Source organism: Melospiza georgiana, chromosome 1 (assembly GCF_028018845.1).
Source record: "Melospiza georgiana isolate bMelGeo1 chromosome 1, bMelGeo1.pri, whole genome shotgun sequence".
In the NCBI taxonomy this organism is placed as follows: domain Eukaryota; kingdom Metazoa; phylum Chordata; class Aves; order Passeriformes; family Passerellidae; genus Melospiza; species Melospiza georgiana.
This window is the reverse complement of record NC_080430.1, coordinates 55,089,335-55,101,534: the sequence shown is the minus strand read 5'-3', so window position 1 is coordinate 55,101,534 and position 12,200 is coordinate 55,089,335. Positions and strand designations below refer to the sequence as shown.

Sequence of the window (12,200 nt, the reverse complement as noted above, 5' to 3'; positions counted from 1 at the left end):
ACTACTGTCCTGAAGCAAAACATGAAAATTTCTTTAACTTTATAATTAGTGTTGCTTCATAGAAGCATAAGATGCTTTTCATTTCAAGCAAGCTATTCAGCTGAAAACTCGTTTGACAGACTGTCATTTAGTATGGTTGTATATAACGAACATGAAGAAAGCACTGGCAATATGAGGGCTCAAATGTTACACCAAAGTAATTTGCAAAGCTCCTTAGAGTTTGTCAGGTTCAAGCCTTGTGCTCCTTATTCAAATATTACTACAGATGTCTAAGCTGAATGTTTACTGTGGTCTGGCATTTTGCAATGTGTGTTGATTATTATGTTGATTCTGTTCGCTAAGGGATTAGTTTGCTGATCTAAACATGTGTTTTAAAAGGTATGTATCTCATTGGTGCACCTGAAATTTAATGCCCACTTTATAGAGAGAGTAGTTGTGTTCTCTAAATACAAGAAAATTATTTGCTTTCCATACTCTCGTAGATTGCTGAAAGAACATTTACCTCTTTATGATCCTGGCTATGGGCTTCTCAATAAAATGGTCTTTTAATGAATTTTATTTAAAAGGGAGTTAGAGAGTTGCTTTGACAAATATATTCATGTCAATTTTTGTCTAGGAGATGCCAACAGACAAATTAGTGAATACAAATTTAAGCTTTCAAAAGCTGAACAAGATATAACTACTTTGGAACAAAATGTAAGTATCTTTTTTCATGTTTGTTATTACACTGCACACTTTTGCAATACTTTTTTCAACAAAAACCATGAAAGCACATTTCATAATTTGATTTACTGTTTGGTATTTAGTTTGCATAGAATGACACCACGTTTTTTCATATTTTCTGCAATTAAATACCTGGGCACTGCAATTAAGTACCTATGCACAGCCTAACCATAAGTTAAAATCTTATGGTGCTGAGCAATAAAATCATGTTATTGACTTAGAAAGAGTGATTGTTTTCATAGAGATATAGCTCTCGCTTTAGAGAGTAAATTTTGTATCTTCCACAGTACAACTTTCTTACTAGTCATTAAGTTACATAGATTGGTTTTCTTGTACTAGTAGCTTCAGTTCTTCTTTATAATCTGCCAAGCTTTTGTATTTTAGGAACTGAATTACAGCTTATTACTTAAAGAATTAAATGAAAGATGGTAATTTAAATCACAGATGCGTATCTTTTCTCTTTTGCACAGATTCAGTCTAGTAGCCTATCGTGTGGATTTAGGGGTAGCAGGGAGCTGTACATAGAACAATCCAGCCAGTGGGTTTTAGCATCTGCAGGTTGCAATCAGGATTTGTCTCAAGTCCTCTCCTTACTGCTGAACTCTGCTTGGGCTCAAGACCTCTTTCATCATGTCCTGATAACAGTCTGCTTTCTATTTTACATCTTTTCATACAGTTTCTGCTTTTCAACTTTCTGCTTTCATTTTTAATCCCATGTGTTTCCCAATTCTTTATTTTTTTGTATTCCAATTCTTCTCTCTCTGCTTAGTTATTTAACCTTCCGTGTCTTCTCAGCTGTGTCTTTGGAAGAGCAGCTGGTGGCAGGTGAACTCCAGGTGGAACACCTGAGTTATATTCCTTTTGTCTTGTTTGGGTTTGCAGATTGGACGACTTGAGGGACAGGTTGCAAGGTATAAAAGTGCAGCAGAAAATGCAGAAAAAGTAGAAGATGAACTCAAAGCTGAAAAAAGGAAGCTTCAGCGAGAGGTAACTAACTTGGTTTCTTTTCCAGCTGTATGTTCCTTTCTGTCTTAAGCTGCTCTGTCTTTTGCCTCCAAGCTCTGATTTTTTGTAATCTTTGATTACATCTTTTAATTGTTTTATAAGATGACCTTCAAGTCTCAATATAACATTCAGAAGACATCTAGCATGTTAAAGTAATGCTAACTATGATTCACTGCTGTACTTCCTTGAAAGGAAGCATCTAAGTGGTATTTTTTTCTAAATGTGATAGCTTGTAATATTTTAAAGTAGTCCTTCAAAATATTGCTAGAGAGATAAGTGGTCCCTAAGTCAAGTGACAGCCTGGGAATTTTCCAGCTTGGATCTCACAGGATTCTGGGAAGAAGCTGTATTTAACTGAGCTGTTGATCATTCTTGCTTAAGAGCTGCTGCATCACTAGCATGATGCCTGCTACCTGTGATGGGAATACGTATCTGTATGCAAGTAATAATGGTGGAGAATACTTTACCTTGCTCTAGGTAAATTTCTTTAATGTAATGGGAGGCTGCAGGTACCTAGATCTTTTAGAATGAATATACTTCATGTTTCAGTTGCTTCACAATTATTTTTAACAGTTTCATTCTGTTTCATCTGCCTGCAGTAATGGAAGTTATATCTTAACTTCTGTGGCACTCTTATGAAACATAATACTTTTATTCCTCTTACCAACCTTGAGAACAGCACAAGGTCCAAATAAACTGGAGTGATAATAACTTTTTTTCATTTTGTAGTTAAGAACAGCACTGGATAAGATAGAAGAAATGGAGATGACCAATAGCCATTTAATGAAAAGGCTGGAGAAGATGAAGGCAAATAGGACTGCGCTTTTATCTCAACAGTGAAATGGAAATTGAAAATACAATGCACTGCTCCTTGAATAACTAGTCCCTAGCTTGTTTATAAATACAGACTTTCAGTGGCACAAACTATTTGAACACTGAGCTGTTCACTGGTGGTTTAGTTTCATAATTAAATGACATACTTTTTGTAATTTATGAGAGAATGAAATGTAGTTTGAATTCCCATGTGAATGACAGCAGTTTTTCAGTAGTGTTTGATTCTAGAGTCAAAGACGGAGCACAATGCTGTATGTTTTTACAACTGTGGAATCAAGTTTACTCATGATCTCTTTTGGCTGCTTTAATGATGCTTGATGCTCAGAGACAGCTGCATGAATTCAAGACACTGTTATGAAACTAACATATACTTGCCTAAGACATCACACAGCACAAGTGCCTTTTATCTGGTGCAATTTAGTCTTCATTGTTGAAATAACCTTTGAAACCAGAAAGCATTTTATTTTAAGATACATTTGGGGTATTCCCTGAACTTTATACATTTTGAAAATACATTTTTTAAAATATTTAAATTTATAAGAAAAAATAGGGACTGTATATAAAGATCGGCTTCTTTTGCATGGGCACATCTGACTTCTCTGTAATTTTGTCAAATACTAGCCCCTGATACTCTTAGCATTAAGAGCAGAAATTTAAAAACTGAAGTTGTACGCCATCAGATTGTGTCATCTGCTTAAGTACGAATTGAAATTTTACAGGGGAAGAAGGGGGTGAGAAATATGGCTAAGGAGTTTATTAAACGGACACTTTACTGACCAAAACTGGATGTTTTGCGTTTTCTTTTGAATGTGGAGATGCTAACAGGACAGAGCAAAATCTGTAGAATAGTAAGATCTGATCTTCTTGTTCTTAACAAGTATCTTTCTGCCTTTGAAAGAGTGAGTTTGAATTTTTTTTTCTTAACCTAGTCTGCTACTGTTTGACAGTACTGCCATGGAGCAGAGGAGCTGCAGAAGGAAGAAGGTATTTTCTGGAATGGTGTGGTTTTTTGTCTCTGGCATACTCCCTGTAGACAGTGAATACTATTAAGAGCTCTGACTCTTTGAGCTGGCACATCACAAGTAGGACATCAGTAGCACCTGCAGTGGCACTGCCCCTGTGTTGAACTTTTCATGAGGGCACAAGGAGAGTTGGTCTGAGAAGAATCACTCTTTTGGACTTGTAGCAGGTATTTTCCACTTTGAAATTGCTACTCTTCTGGGAGTATTTCTCAAAGCGAGGCAGGTTTCAGGACCTTTGCAATCCTGAGAGTTAGTACCTTTGCTTCACCAGAGCGGTTTTCAAAGAACAGCCATCTTGACAACACAAAACTAAAGCTTTCTGTCTCTGGATGTCTTCTGGACTTGGAAAATAAAATTCCTTCCCTGCTGAGATACCTTGTAAGTAGCAGGTCTACTTAGGCCTGTTTATTAAATAGGACACACGCTTTGGTGATCACATAGATCATTGTGCTGTTAACTCTTTGCTTTTTGTTGTGTACTTACTCAGTAGAAACTCGTAACTCTTGATTAGTTCTTAATCATAGGTATTCTGAAGATACTTTGGAGGTTTTCAGTATGTACAAAACTCTGCTAAAACCTTATTTGGTTCATTCACTTTTCATTCACTTCCTCAAACCCATTCCATTGAAGCTGGACATTTTATGGCAAAGGGAAAACTGCAGCTTCAATATGAAACTGTGAGAGTCAGATAAGAATTTTTTCTGGGGTAGAGGTAAAGTATCAGTACATTCTTTCTTAAAGTCAAGGTTTCTAGTGGTTTTTTTAAAGAAAATTTATTAACAGTTCTGTTAGCAGGGGCATATTAATTGAAGAGATTCATAAGTTCTTGCTACCAGAAAATTAAATTCAACAAAATATCCAGAACAAGATTCCTAATGGGAGGTACCAGGAAAAGCAATAAGAAGGGAGAAAAAAAAAAGGGCATTATTATTTTGTCTTGATCCAGTATGGGCATGAGAAAAAAATGTAAGTAATTATGACTGACAATTGGATAGCAATATGGAAGACTTTTTAAAATTTATTTTTACCAAAGCACAATTCATATAATCAGAACTGCAGAACCACTGTATCTGTGATGAGCAAATGAATAGAATGTGACAGTGCCAGTATTGCTGGAGACCACCCATTGCTTATTGGCCAAATAAGAGACAAGCATTAGGTGTAATTACAGAAAGCTTATGGAAGAAGTTACTGTATTACTGTATGGAAGAAGTTACTGAAAAAAGGGTAGGTAATGTTTAATTACATTACTCTGGTAATTTTATTGGTGGTTGCAAGGTGACAGGGACAATTTTTAGTAGCTCTTGGATGTAGGGTTATACCAAATTACTAGTCAGAAAAAGGCATGAGGTTAGTACAAGGTAGGCATAAAGATAACTAACATTACATTATACCATTATTGAGGGTGTGTTTTTAAACACCCAGCATGGTTTGTCCTTCCCTCAAGTTTATATGGTTTTGTTTAGTCTGTGGAGGGCTCTTAGGGCTCAGTGAAAGATTTGGTGAGTGTGGTATTATGGGGACAGGCAGCAGCACCAAAAAGGTATGTGCTTGAGTGGCAGTTCAGGGGCACTGAAGTAGCCACCTGGTTTGAAACAACAGGAGCTGATGTTTCATTTTTTGACGCTTAAAAATGAAAAAAATAAAAAATAATTTTTGGTTGCTTAACCCCCATCCAATTCCAATAAAGGCACAATTTTTTGTGTGTAAAGGACGCAAAAAATTATGCTAGAGGAAGGAGATCAAGAGCTTGGAAAAGGACAAAACAAATAATCTGCTTACAAAAAATTTTATTTTTGACAGCAAATAGACATCACCACCACCAAACTGATAGGTTCAGTGATGCTGGTTTGCTGTGATGAAGTTCTGGCACTTTGGGGAGAGAAACCAGAAAATGGTCAGTTGGAGAATGCTCCTGTCCAGCCTTGCCCATTTGTAGTGCCCGGCCATGTTAGTGGCCGTGCTCAGAACTCCACCCAAACCTACCAATCAGTTCTTCATTCTGAAAGAGAACAGGATGGCAGGACTAGTGTCACTTCCTCCATTTAACCAGGAGATGAACCTCTTCACACCTGCAAGGGTGAGGGGAAGCGTGTGTGCCATTGCTGTCTTTTACTGCCCACTATGCTACCCATGCAGTAAGGCCAGGTACCCACCTTAAGAGACTTGCTGCTGGAAGACGACATGATCCCAGAGGATGTTCTCATCCATCTTGAAGGAGATGTACCTGCCAGGGTGGCACTGGCAGCGAATCCATTCTGCAGACAGTCACAACACTTCCCGATGCAGTCCAGGCACCAGCTAGAATCTTCCTTCAGAAAACAAATAACAAATGCATGAAAGTAAATTAAAACTAAAAACCTGGAACCAGTTACAAGGTAAAATGTTATCACTGTATCACAGGCCTGAGAAAGACTGAACCATTGTCTTCAAGGAATAACTTCCCCACAGGTCAGGAAAAAACTTGCCTTTGCCTTTCCCAGCCCTTCTGCAAGGGCCTGCAAAGCAAACCTGTTGGTGCGTGGATGCAGAACTTCTGCCTCTGCTACCCCCAGGGGTAGAGGTTTTTGTCAGGCTGCCCCCAGCCCATGCCAGGGTGGGTGGTGAAAGCTGTCAGCAAGGCTGGGAACTAGCTCCCCTTCCACAGCACTCATGCCCTCCCCTACAAAAAAAAAAAACAACTGGCAACTGGCTGAAAAATTATTCCTGCTGCACCATAGCAAAGCAGGAAACCTCCACTGCCCAGCCAGGCCGGACTATGCAATGCCTGGGACCAGGAACATTCCCTCTCTTACTAGGTGTAGACTCAACCTTGATTTTAACTGTTCTCAAGGAAGGTGCTGCAACCGCAGTCAATCAGCTTTGTCCCGCTGGTGGCCAAGCCAAGGATGGTTGTGCCACAGGATGCTACAGTTTTACTCCAGGTTGTAGGAAGACCACGAAGTCAGGGATCTGCAGTGGGGATGTTTCCCCTTTTCTGGTCTGTGGAAACTTCACTGGATTGCCATTCTCAAATACCATGGAGAGTGCTTTGCCACTTCTGCAACTTCCCCCAGGACTAGCAGAAGCATCTCATCAGCTGTGATTCCTACTCCAGGCTATGCTTGCAGAGAAAGAGTCTGATTTTCTTGGCTTTTTAATGCCATGAGATGTGTAGAACTGTTACTTGCTGTGTCCTACTGTGCAGAGGGATGGATCTTTGCCATCTCTTGGAGTAGGTGAATTTCCTGTAGCCATGAATGGTTGAAAAGGTCTTACAATGATGGCCTGTCCAAGGGACAAATGGATTAACACCATTTGACAAGGTGCTGGCGCTGTGGGAAGAGCAATCAAAAAGCTGCTGGACAGTGGTCCCCTCTTTTCAAGGGTCTGCAGTGCCCAGGCTGTGCCCAAACCTTCCAATCTCTGTTTTGCAGAGCAGGATAGTAGGACATGTGCCAGCTCCTCCATGGGAAATCAATCTCCTCTGTAGTTGCAAGAAGAGGATGCTTGTATACCACCTGTAATCTAACACTGTTATTCCTTCTGTGAGGCAAACCAGGTACCAGCTCAAGACACCCATGGCAGGAAGAAGATAATGGCCCAGAATATTGTTCTCATCTCTGTTTAAGGGATAGAACCTGCAGACCATGTCATAGAGCAGAATGGCCAGGGACCAGATCAGCACTGTATGTCCATGGTGGAAGAGGAAGATTATCCTCCCCTCAGGTGGGCTGTACGCCTGCTTTCCTGTGAGATGCAGATGGAACTCATCAGGTGCACACTGCCCTTGCCTAGCATCCCTGAGAATGCAGGGACTGCGCTGGTGGAACACAGTGTCACCTGCTGCCATCTTGCCAGCACCTGACTCTTGTTGACAAACTTTAGGTTGTAAAAGAAAGCCCCTGATGCTACTTTTTGAAGTGGTGTCCTGGTTTAGGGCAGTTCTGGAAGAAAGCCTCCAAAGGGGGCCCCTCCAGGAAGCAAACCCACACAGCCCCTTACCCCAACCAGTTCGGGAAGGATTCCTCGGAGAGAAGTGGAAAGAACCTGTTTATTTAACAGGCACAGCACCCCCCAGCACACAAAATGAACAATACCAGATGACAACACTCCTTCACCTCTCTGAAAAAGATGACAAATTCAGAAAGTCTCTCCTGGGAGTGGTCACTCTGTTATCGGTCCCTCTGGCCTTGGGAATGGCTGCTGCAGGCCACAAAGTGCAAACTCTTGGTGTTTCCCAGGTCCCAGTCCGGAGCAGGCTCGAGTGGTTTCAAGAAAGAGAAAGATAAATAGTCCAGGGGAAACTTGGAGTGCCTAGCTAAACTAACTAACAAGCAGGAGCAAAAGCAAGAGCAAAGCAGGAGCAAGAGCAAAGTGAAAGCAAGCGCGAAAAGCAAAAGCTGCACTGTGTACTGCTGTTCTTTTGTCCCGCTGACTGTTGGAGGAGTGAGTAGACTGATAAGTGATAACGAAACAAAATAAAGCTTCACTCTTCAGAGCCAGTTTTGAAAGTAGAGAACATAATATCCAGCATAAACAGAATGACGACTGGGGATACAAGCAACATAACGTCACCCTAGGACAAGTGGCTTCTTCCATTGTGAGGATATGGAGAGACAAGTGCATCCCAGGGTTATGGTGGCAGAGGAAAGATTCACAGCCTCATCTGTCCCATGTGAAGAGGCATGAGACTTCTTCCTTTCTGTACTTGGTAAACAGAAGACACTCTTATGCTTAGTTTGTCCATGTTAGTCTCTGCAGTTCAGTATCTGCTGAATGTTTTCTTATGTTCCTCCATAATACAATGTTAGGACTATTGACCTAAAACTTACAGGCTTACCCTGAGAATCAGTAATTCCAGTGGGGGGTGTAAACCTGTCTGTAGTATCAGTGATGTAAACAGGGTGAGCTCTTTCCTCCTTTTGTCACTTTAATATCCCTGCAGCCTGCTGTAACTGTTTCCTGTAACTAGAAAGCAAGCTTTGTGTGAAGCCTGCTTTAAGCATAGGAAGCCCCTTCAACCCAAGTGTGGTGCTGCTTCTCATTTCTGTGTTGGTATGCCTAGGACTGTCAAGAAAGCAAGGCTGATCTCTCCCTGGAAACTGCTGTAAAACCTCTAGCAAATGCTGAGTATCTCGTATCATACACTTTCTCTGCTCTTAGGTGATGGAGGTCCAGACTAATTCTCATTGTTCCATATTTTTTGGTGTGCCTCTCTAACACTGGGGAGATGCAGATATACTGCATCCTTTAGAGGGTTTCCTTCCAGTGTGCCAAAAATAACTTGTATATCAGTAGATGATGGTAGGTACATTCAAACTCTAGATGGAGTGGTTGTTATTTCTGCTCATTGTGTATTGTTAGAAAGGGGCAGTTAGTGGGTAAAATATACATCTAGCAAAGAGCACTGTACCCATAAAACAATGATTTGAAAAATATAGTTGCAGGTTTTTGCTTATGGCAGGAGGTGACTGGTCGTTTGGGAGAGGATGGTGATAACCTTGCAGAGGATATATTATTTGTGGAACTAGTGATCTTGAGCAGACCATGTCTGCTCTATTGCACCTTGTACTTGAAGCCTGAGAAGTGCATAGCATTCTTCATACAGTCTCTAATGTCTTAGGGAAAGGTAAACTCCATGTGGATCAATATGTGGAATGTAATGATCCTGACCAGAGACCCCTGTGCATTGTGGAGTGGTAGTGATTTTGGTTCGCCAATTCAAAATTTCGCCAATTTTGAGATTTCCCGGCCAATGCACCAATGAGCGTAGTGGTTCGATGCTGGCCAATCACCAATGCACTCACTTCTTGCTGTGAGATAGGATTAGGAGAAAGGCGAAGCAGGCTCAGAACCTTAGAAGGGTATAAAGAAAAATTTATTAACAATAACTAAAAGGAAGAGTAATGAAAATCAGGACAAAAGCTTCAGAACACTTCTCCTCCCCCACAACCCCTTTTCTTCCCATTGACAATGTAAAGAAACAAAACCTAAAATTTCAGTCAGTTTATCACCTCTAAAATAGTCTTTTTTCAGTTGACTTAGGGAGAGAAGTCCCTCTTGTTAACGTTATGGAGACTTCTCCACAAAGAAATAAAAGTTCTCTCATGGCTCTCAATTTTGTCATGAATAACAGCTGCCTGGGAAAATCTGCAATCATGAAGTCCCTCCCATTTTCCACAAGCTTTTCCCACACCTGTGTTTATGGGCCATGTCAACTTATGAAGTACTGTTTTAAAGATGAGCTGCTCAAAGGCAAAAGTTCTCATTATCTATCTCTAAAATCATCTTAATCTCTGGGAACAGAGGTCCTCTTCTCTCCCTGGGCGCACAGGGTCTCATCACTCTTCTCTCTCTCTGTTCAAACTTCTCATAGATTACAACTACTTTATCATCTGCTTACTTTGGCATGGAGGTCTTTGCCTGATATCAATTTGAACACTTTATTCTCCCCATACCTTCATGCATCATAGGGAAAAAGTGTCTTTCTCCATAGCTATTACAGAAGGATTTCAGCCCCAAGATTAAGACATCCCCTCATCCCTCTCCTCTAGGACTTGACTTCTTCACTGACCTCAATGTCTTCACGTTGCTCCTTTGCATGCTTGCATCTTGTTCCTTTCTCTCACTCGAGGGTGGATTGAAGCACTGCAAGAGTTAATATCTTGCTCTGGGCAGATGGTCACTCACTGCTTGTGATGGTGGGAACTGTGGCTGGGGCTGCGTCAGGATTGGCTGCATGACTAAAGAGTTTGGTTTTCTCTGCATGGGCTGTGGGGTTGCCTCTGGCCTCAGCCGCAGGATCTCGTGTGGCGGCCGTGCTGCGGGGAGGGGACCTGGTGGCAAGATGTTAACAGCCATGGCTGGCCCTGCTTCAGCCAGAGCCCCTGTGGCCTGCCATCCCCCTGCAGCCTGCCATCCCCCTGTGGCCTGCCATTCTCCTGCGGCCTGCCATCCCCCTGCGGCCTGCCATCCCCCTGCGGCCTGCCATCCATCCCCCTGCAGCCTGCCATCTATCCCCCTGCGGCCTGCCATCCTCCTGTGGCCTGCCATCCCCGTGCGGCCTGCCATCTATCCCCCTGCAGCCTGCCAACCCCCTGTGGCCTGCCATCTATCCCCCTGCAGCCTGCCATCCCCCTGAGGCCTGCCATCCTCCTGTGGCCTGCCATCCCCCTGTGGCCTGCCATCCCCCTGCGGCCTACCATCCCCTGCGTCCTGCCATCCATCCCCCTGCAGCCTGCCATCCCCCTGAGGCCTGCCATCCATCTCCCTGCGGCCTGCCATCCATCCCCCTATGGCCTGCCATCCCCCTGCGGCCTGCCATCCATCCCCTTGCGGCCTGCCATCCATCCCCCTGCAACCTGCCATCCTCCTGCAGCCTGCCATCCCCGTGCGGCCTGCCATCCATCCCCCTGCGGCCTGCCATCCATCCCCCTGCGGCCTGCCATCCCCCTGCGGCCTGCCATCTCCCTGCGGCCTGCCATCTCCCAGCGGCCTGCCATCCATCCCCCTGCGGCCTGCCATCCCCCTGCGGCCTGCCATTTCCCTGCGGCCTGCCATCCATCCCCCTGCGGCCTGCCATCCATCCCCCTGCGGCCTGCCATCCCCCTGCGGCCTGCCATCCCCCTGCGGCCTGCCATCCCCCTGAGGCCTGCCATCCCCCTTCCTGGAGCTTCCAGAACCTGGCCCAGCCAGGATGGGGCTCGGTGGGCTCCCTGGAGAGGGACCTGGCCCCACGGCTAAGCCTGCCCGGCCCAGCGCAGCTGAGACAGGGGCCAGGCTGGCATTGTTACCTGTTCCCAGGCCGGAAAGAAAAGAGGCAGTTCCCAGGTTTCTTACATCTTTAATGTGTGTTTTTCATAGAGGCGTGTCCAGCTTTCCAGTGACTGGAAGCTTTGCATCACTTCCCTAAATGTCTCCCATGCAAAACCATGACATTGGTCTATATAACACTTAACCTCAGCAGATGCAGGCCTGTTCTACAGATACAAAATGGCCTCAGGCTCTGTGTCCTGCACAGGTTCCACGACTGCAAGATGAAGTCAGCCAGCTCATTGTAAGTTAGTAGCTTGCAGGCAAGCTCCCACTTGTTAGCAGTGGTTACGCCACTTCCATGGTGTCGTGTCATCTATAAACACAGCAAGAAATTCTTCTGTGATCATCCTTAATGAATAGAGCTATTGTCCTATAAAAAATTATAAGATAACTCAAATGACCAAATAAAAAAGAAGAATCTCACCAATTGACACGGTCTGTCCAGCATGATGGATCAGAGGCCTGTTCAAAGCTACAGTGCCCAGTGTTCCTGCCATCTCAAGCAATGTAAGATTGCCTATAATATACTCTCCTTATAGTGTTAGTTTTAGTAAATAGCACTTCTAACTGTAGTTTAGAGAGCCTGACTACCTCTGTCTCTGAATTGTTATATGCCAGCACTTTCTCATGCAAAACAGTGTTTACCCTGTGGATAAATAAGCTATAGCTAAAGTCTTTTTCAATTTGAAATTAGGAGTCTACAGTTAGAATTCTATCCATCTAACTTGTAATCATACTTGCAGTCTATTTTAGGTACCCTCCCCAATGTATTAAAATAGAGCAAGTTCATGCTGTCAAGAGCACTTATTCTGTGGAATT

General features: G+C 43.3%; 1 protein-coding gene across 6 annotated transcripts in view; it reads left to right on the top strand.

Moving 5' to 3' along the window:
- The window catches only part of LRRFIP2 (LRR binding FLII interacting protein 2), a 56,339-nt gene extending 52,995 nt beyond the window's left edge, over positions 1–3,344 (top strand). For all 6 annotated transcript variants that reach the window (XM_058021489.1, XM_058021472.1, XM_058021458.1 and 3 more), the window contains 3 exons: positions 617–696; positions 1,606–1,710; positions 2,458–3,344. In XM_058021489.1, the coding sequence (XP_057877472.1) occupies positions 617–696; positions 1,606–1,710; positions 2,458–2,568 (296 nt within the window). In that variant the 3' untranslated portion in view covers positions 2,569–3,344. The remainder of the gene's footprint in view (positions 1–616; positions 697–1,605; positions 1,711–2,457) is intronic.
- Positions 3,345–12,200: the final 8,856 nt, after the last annotated feature.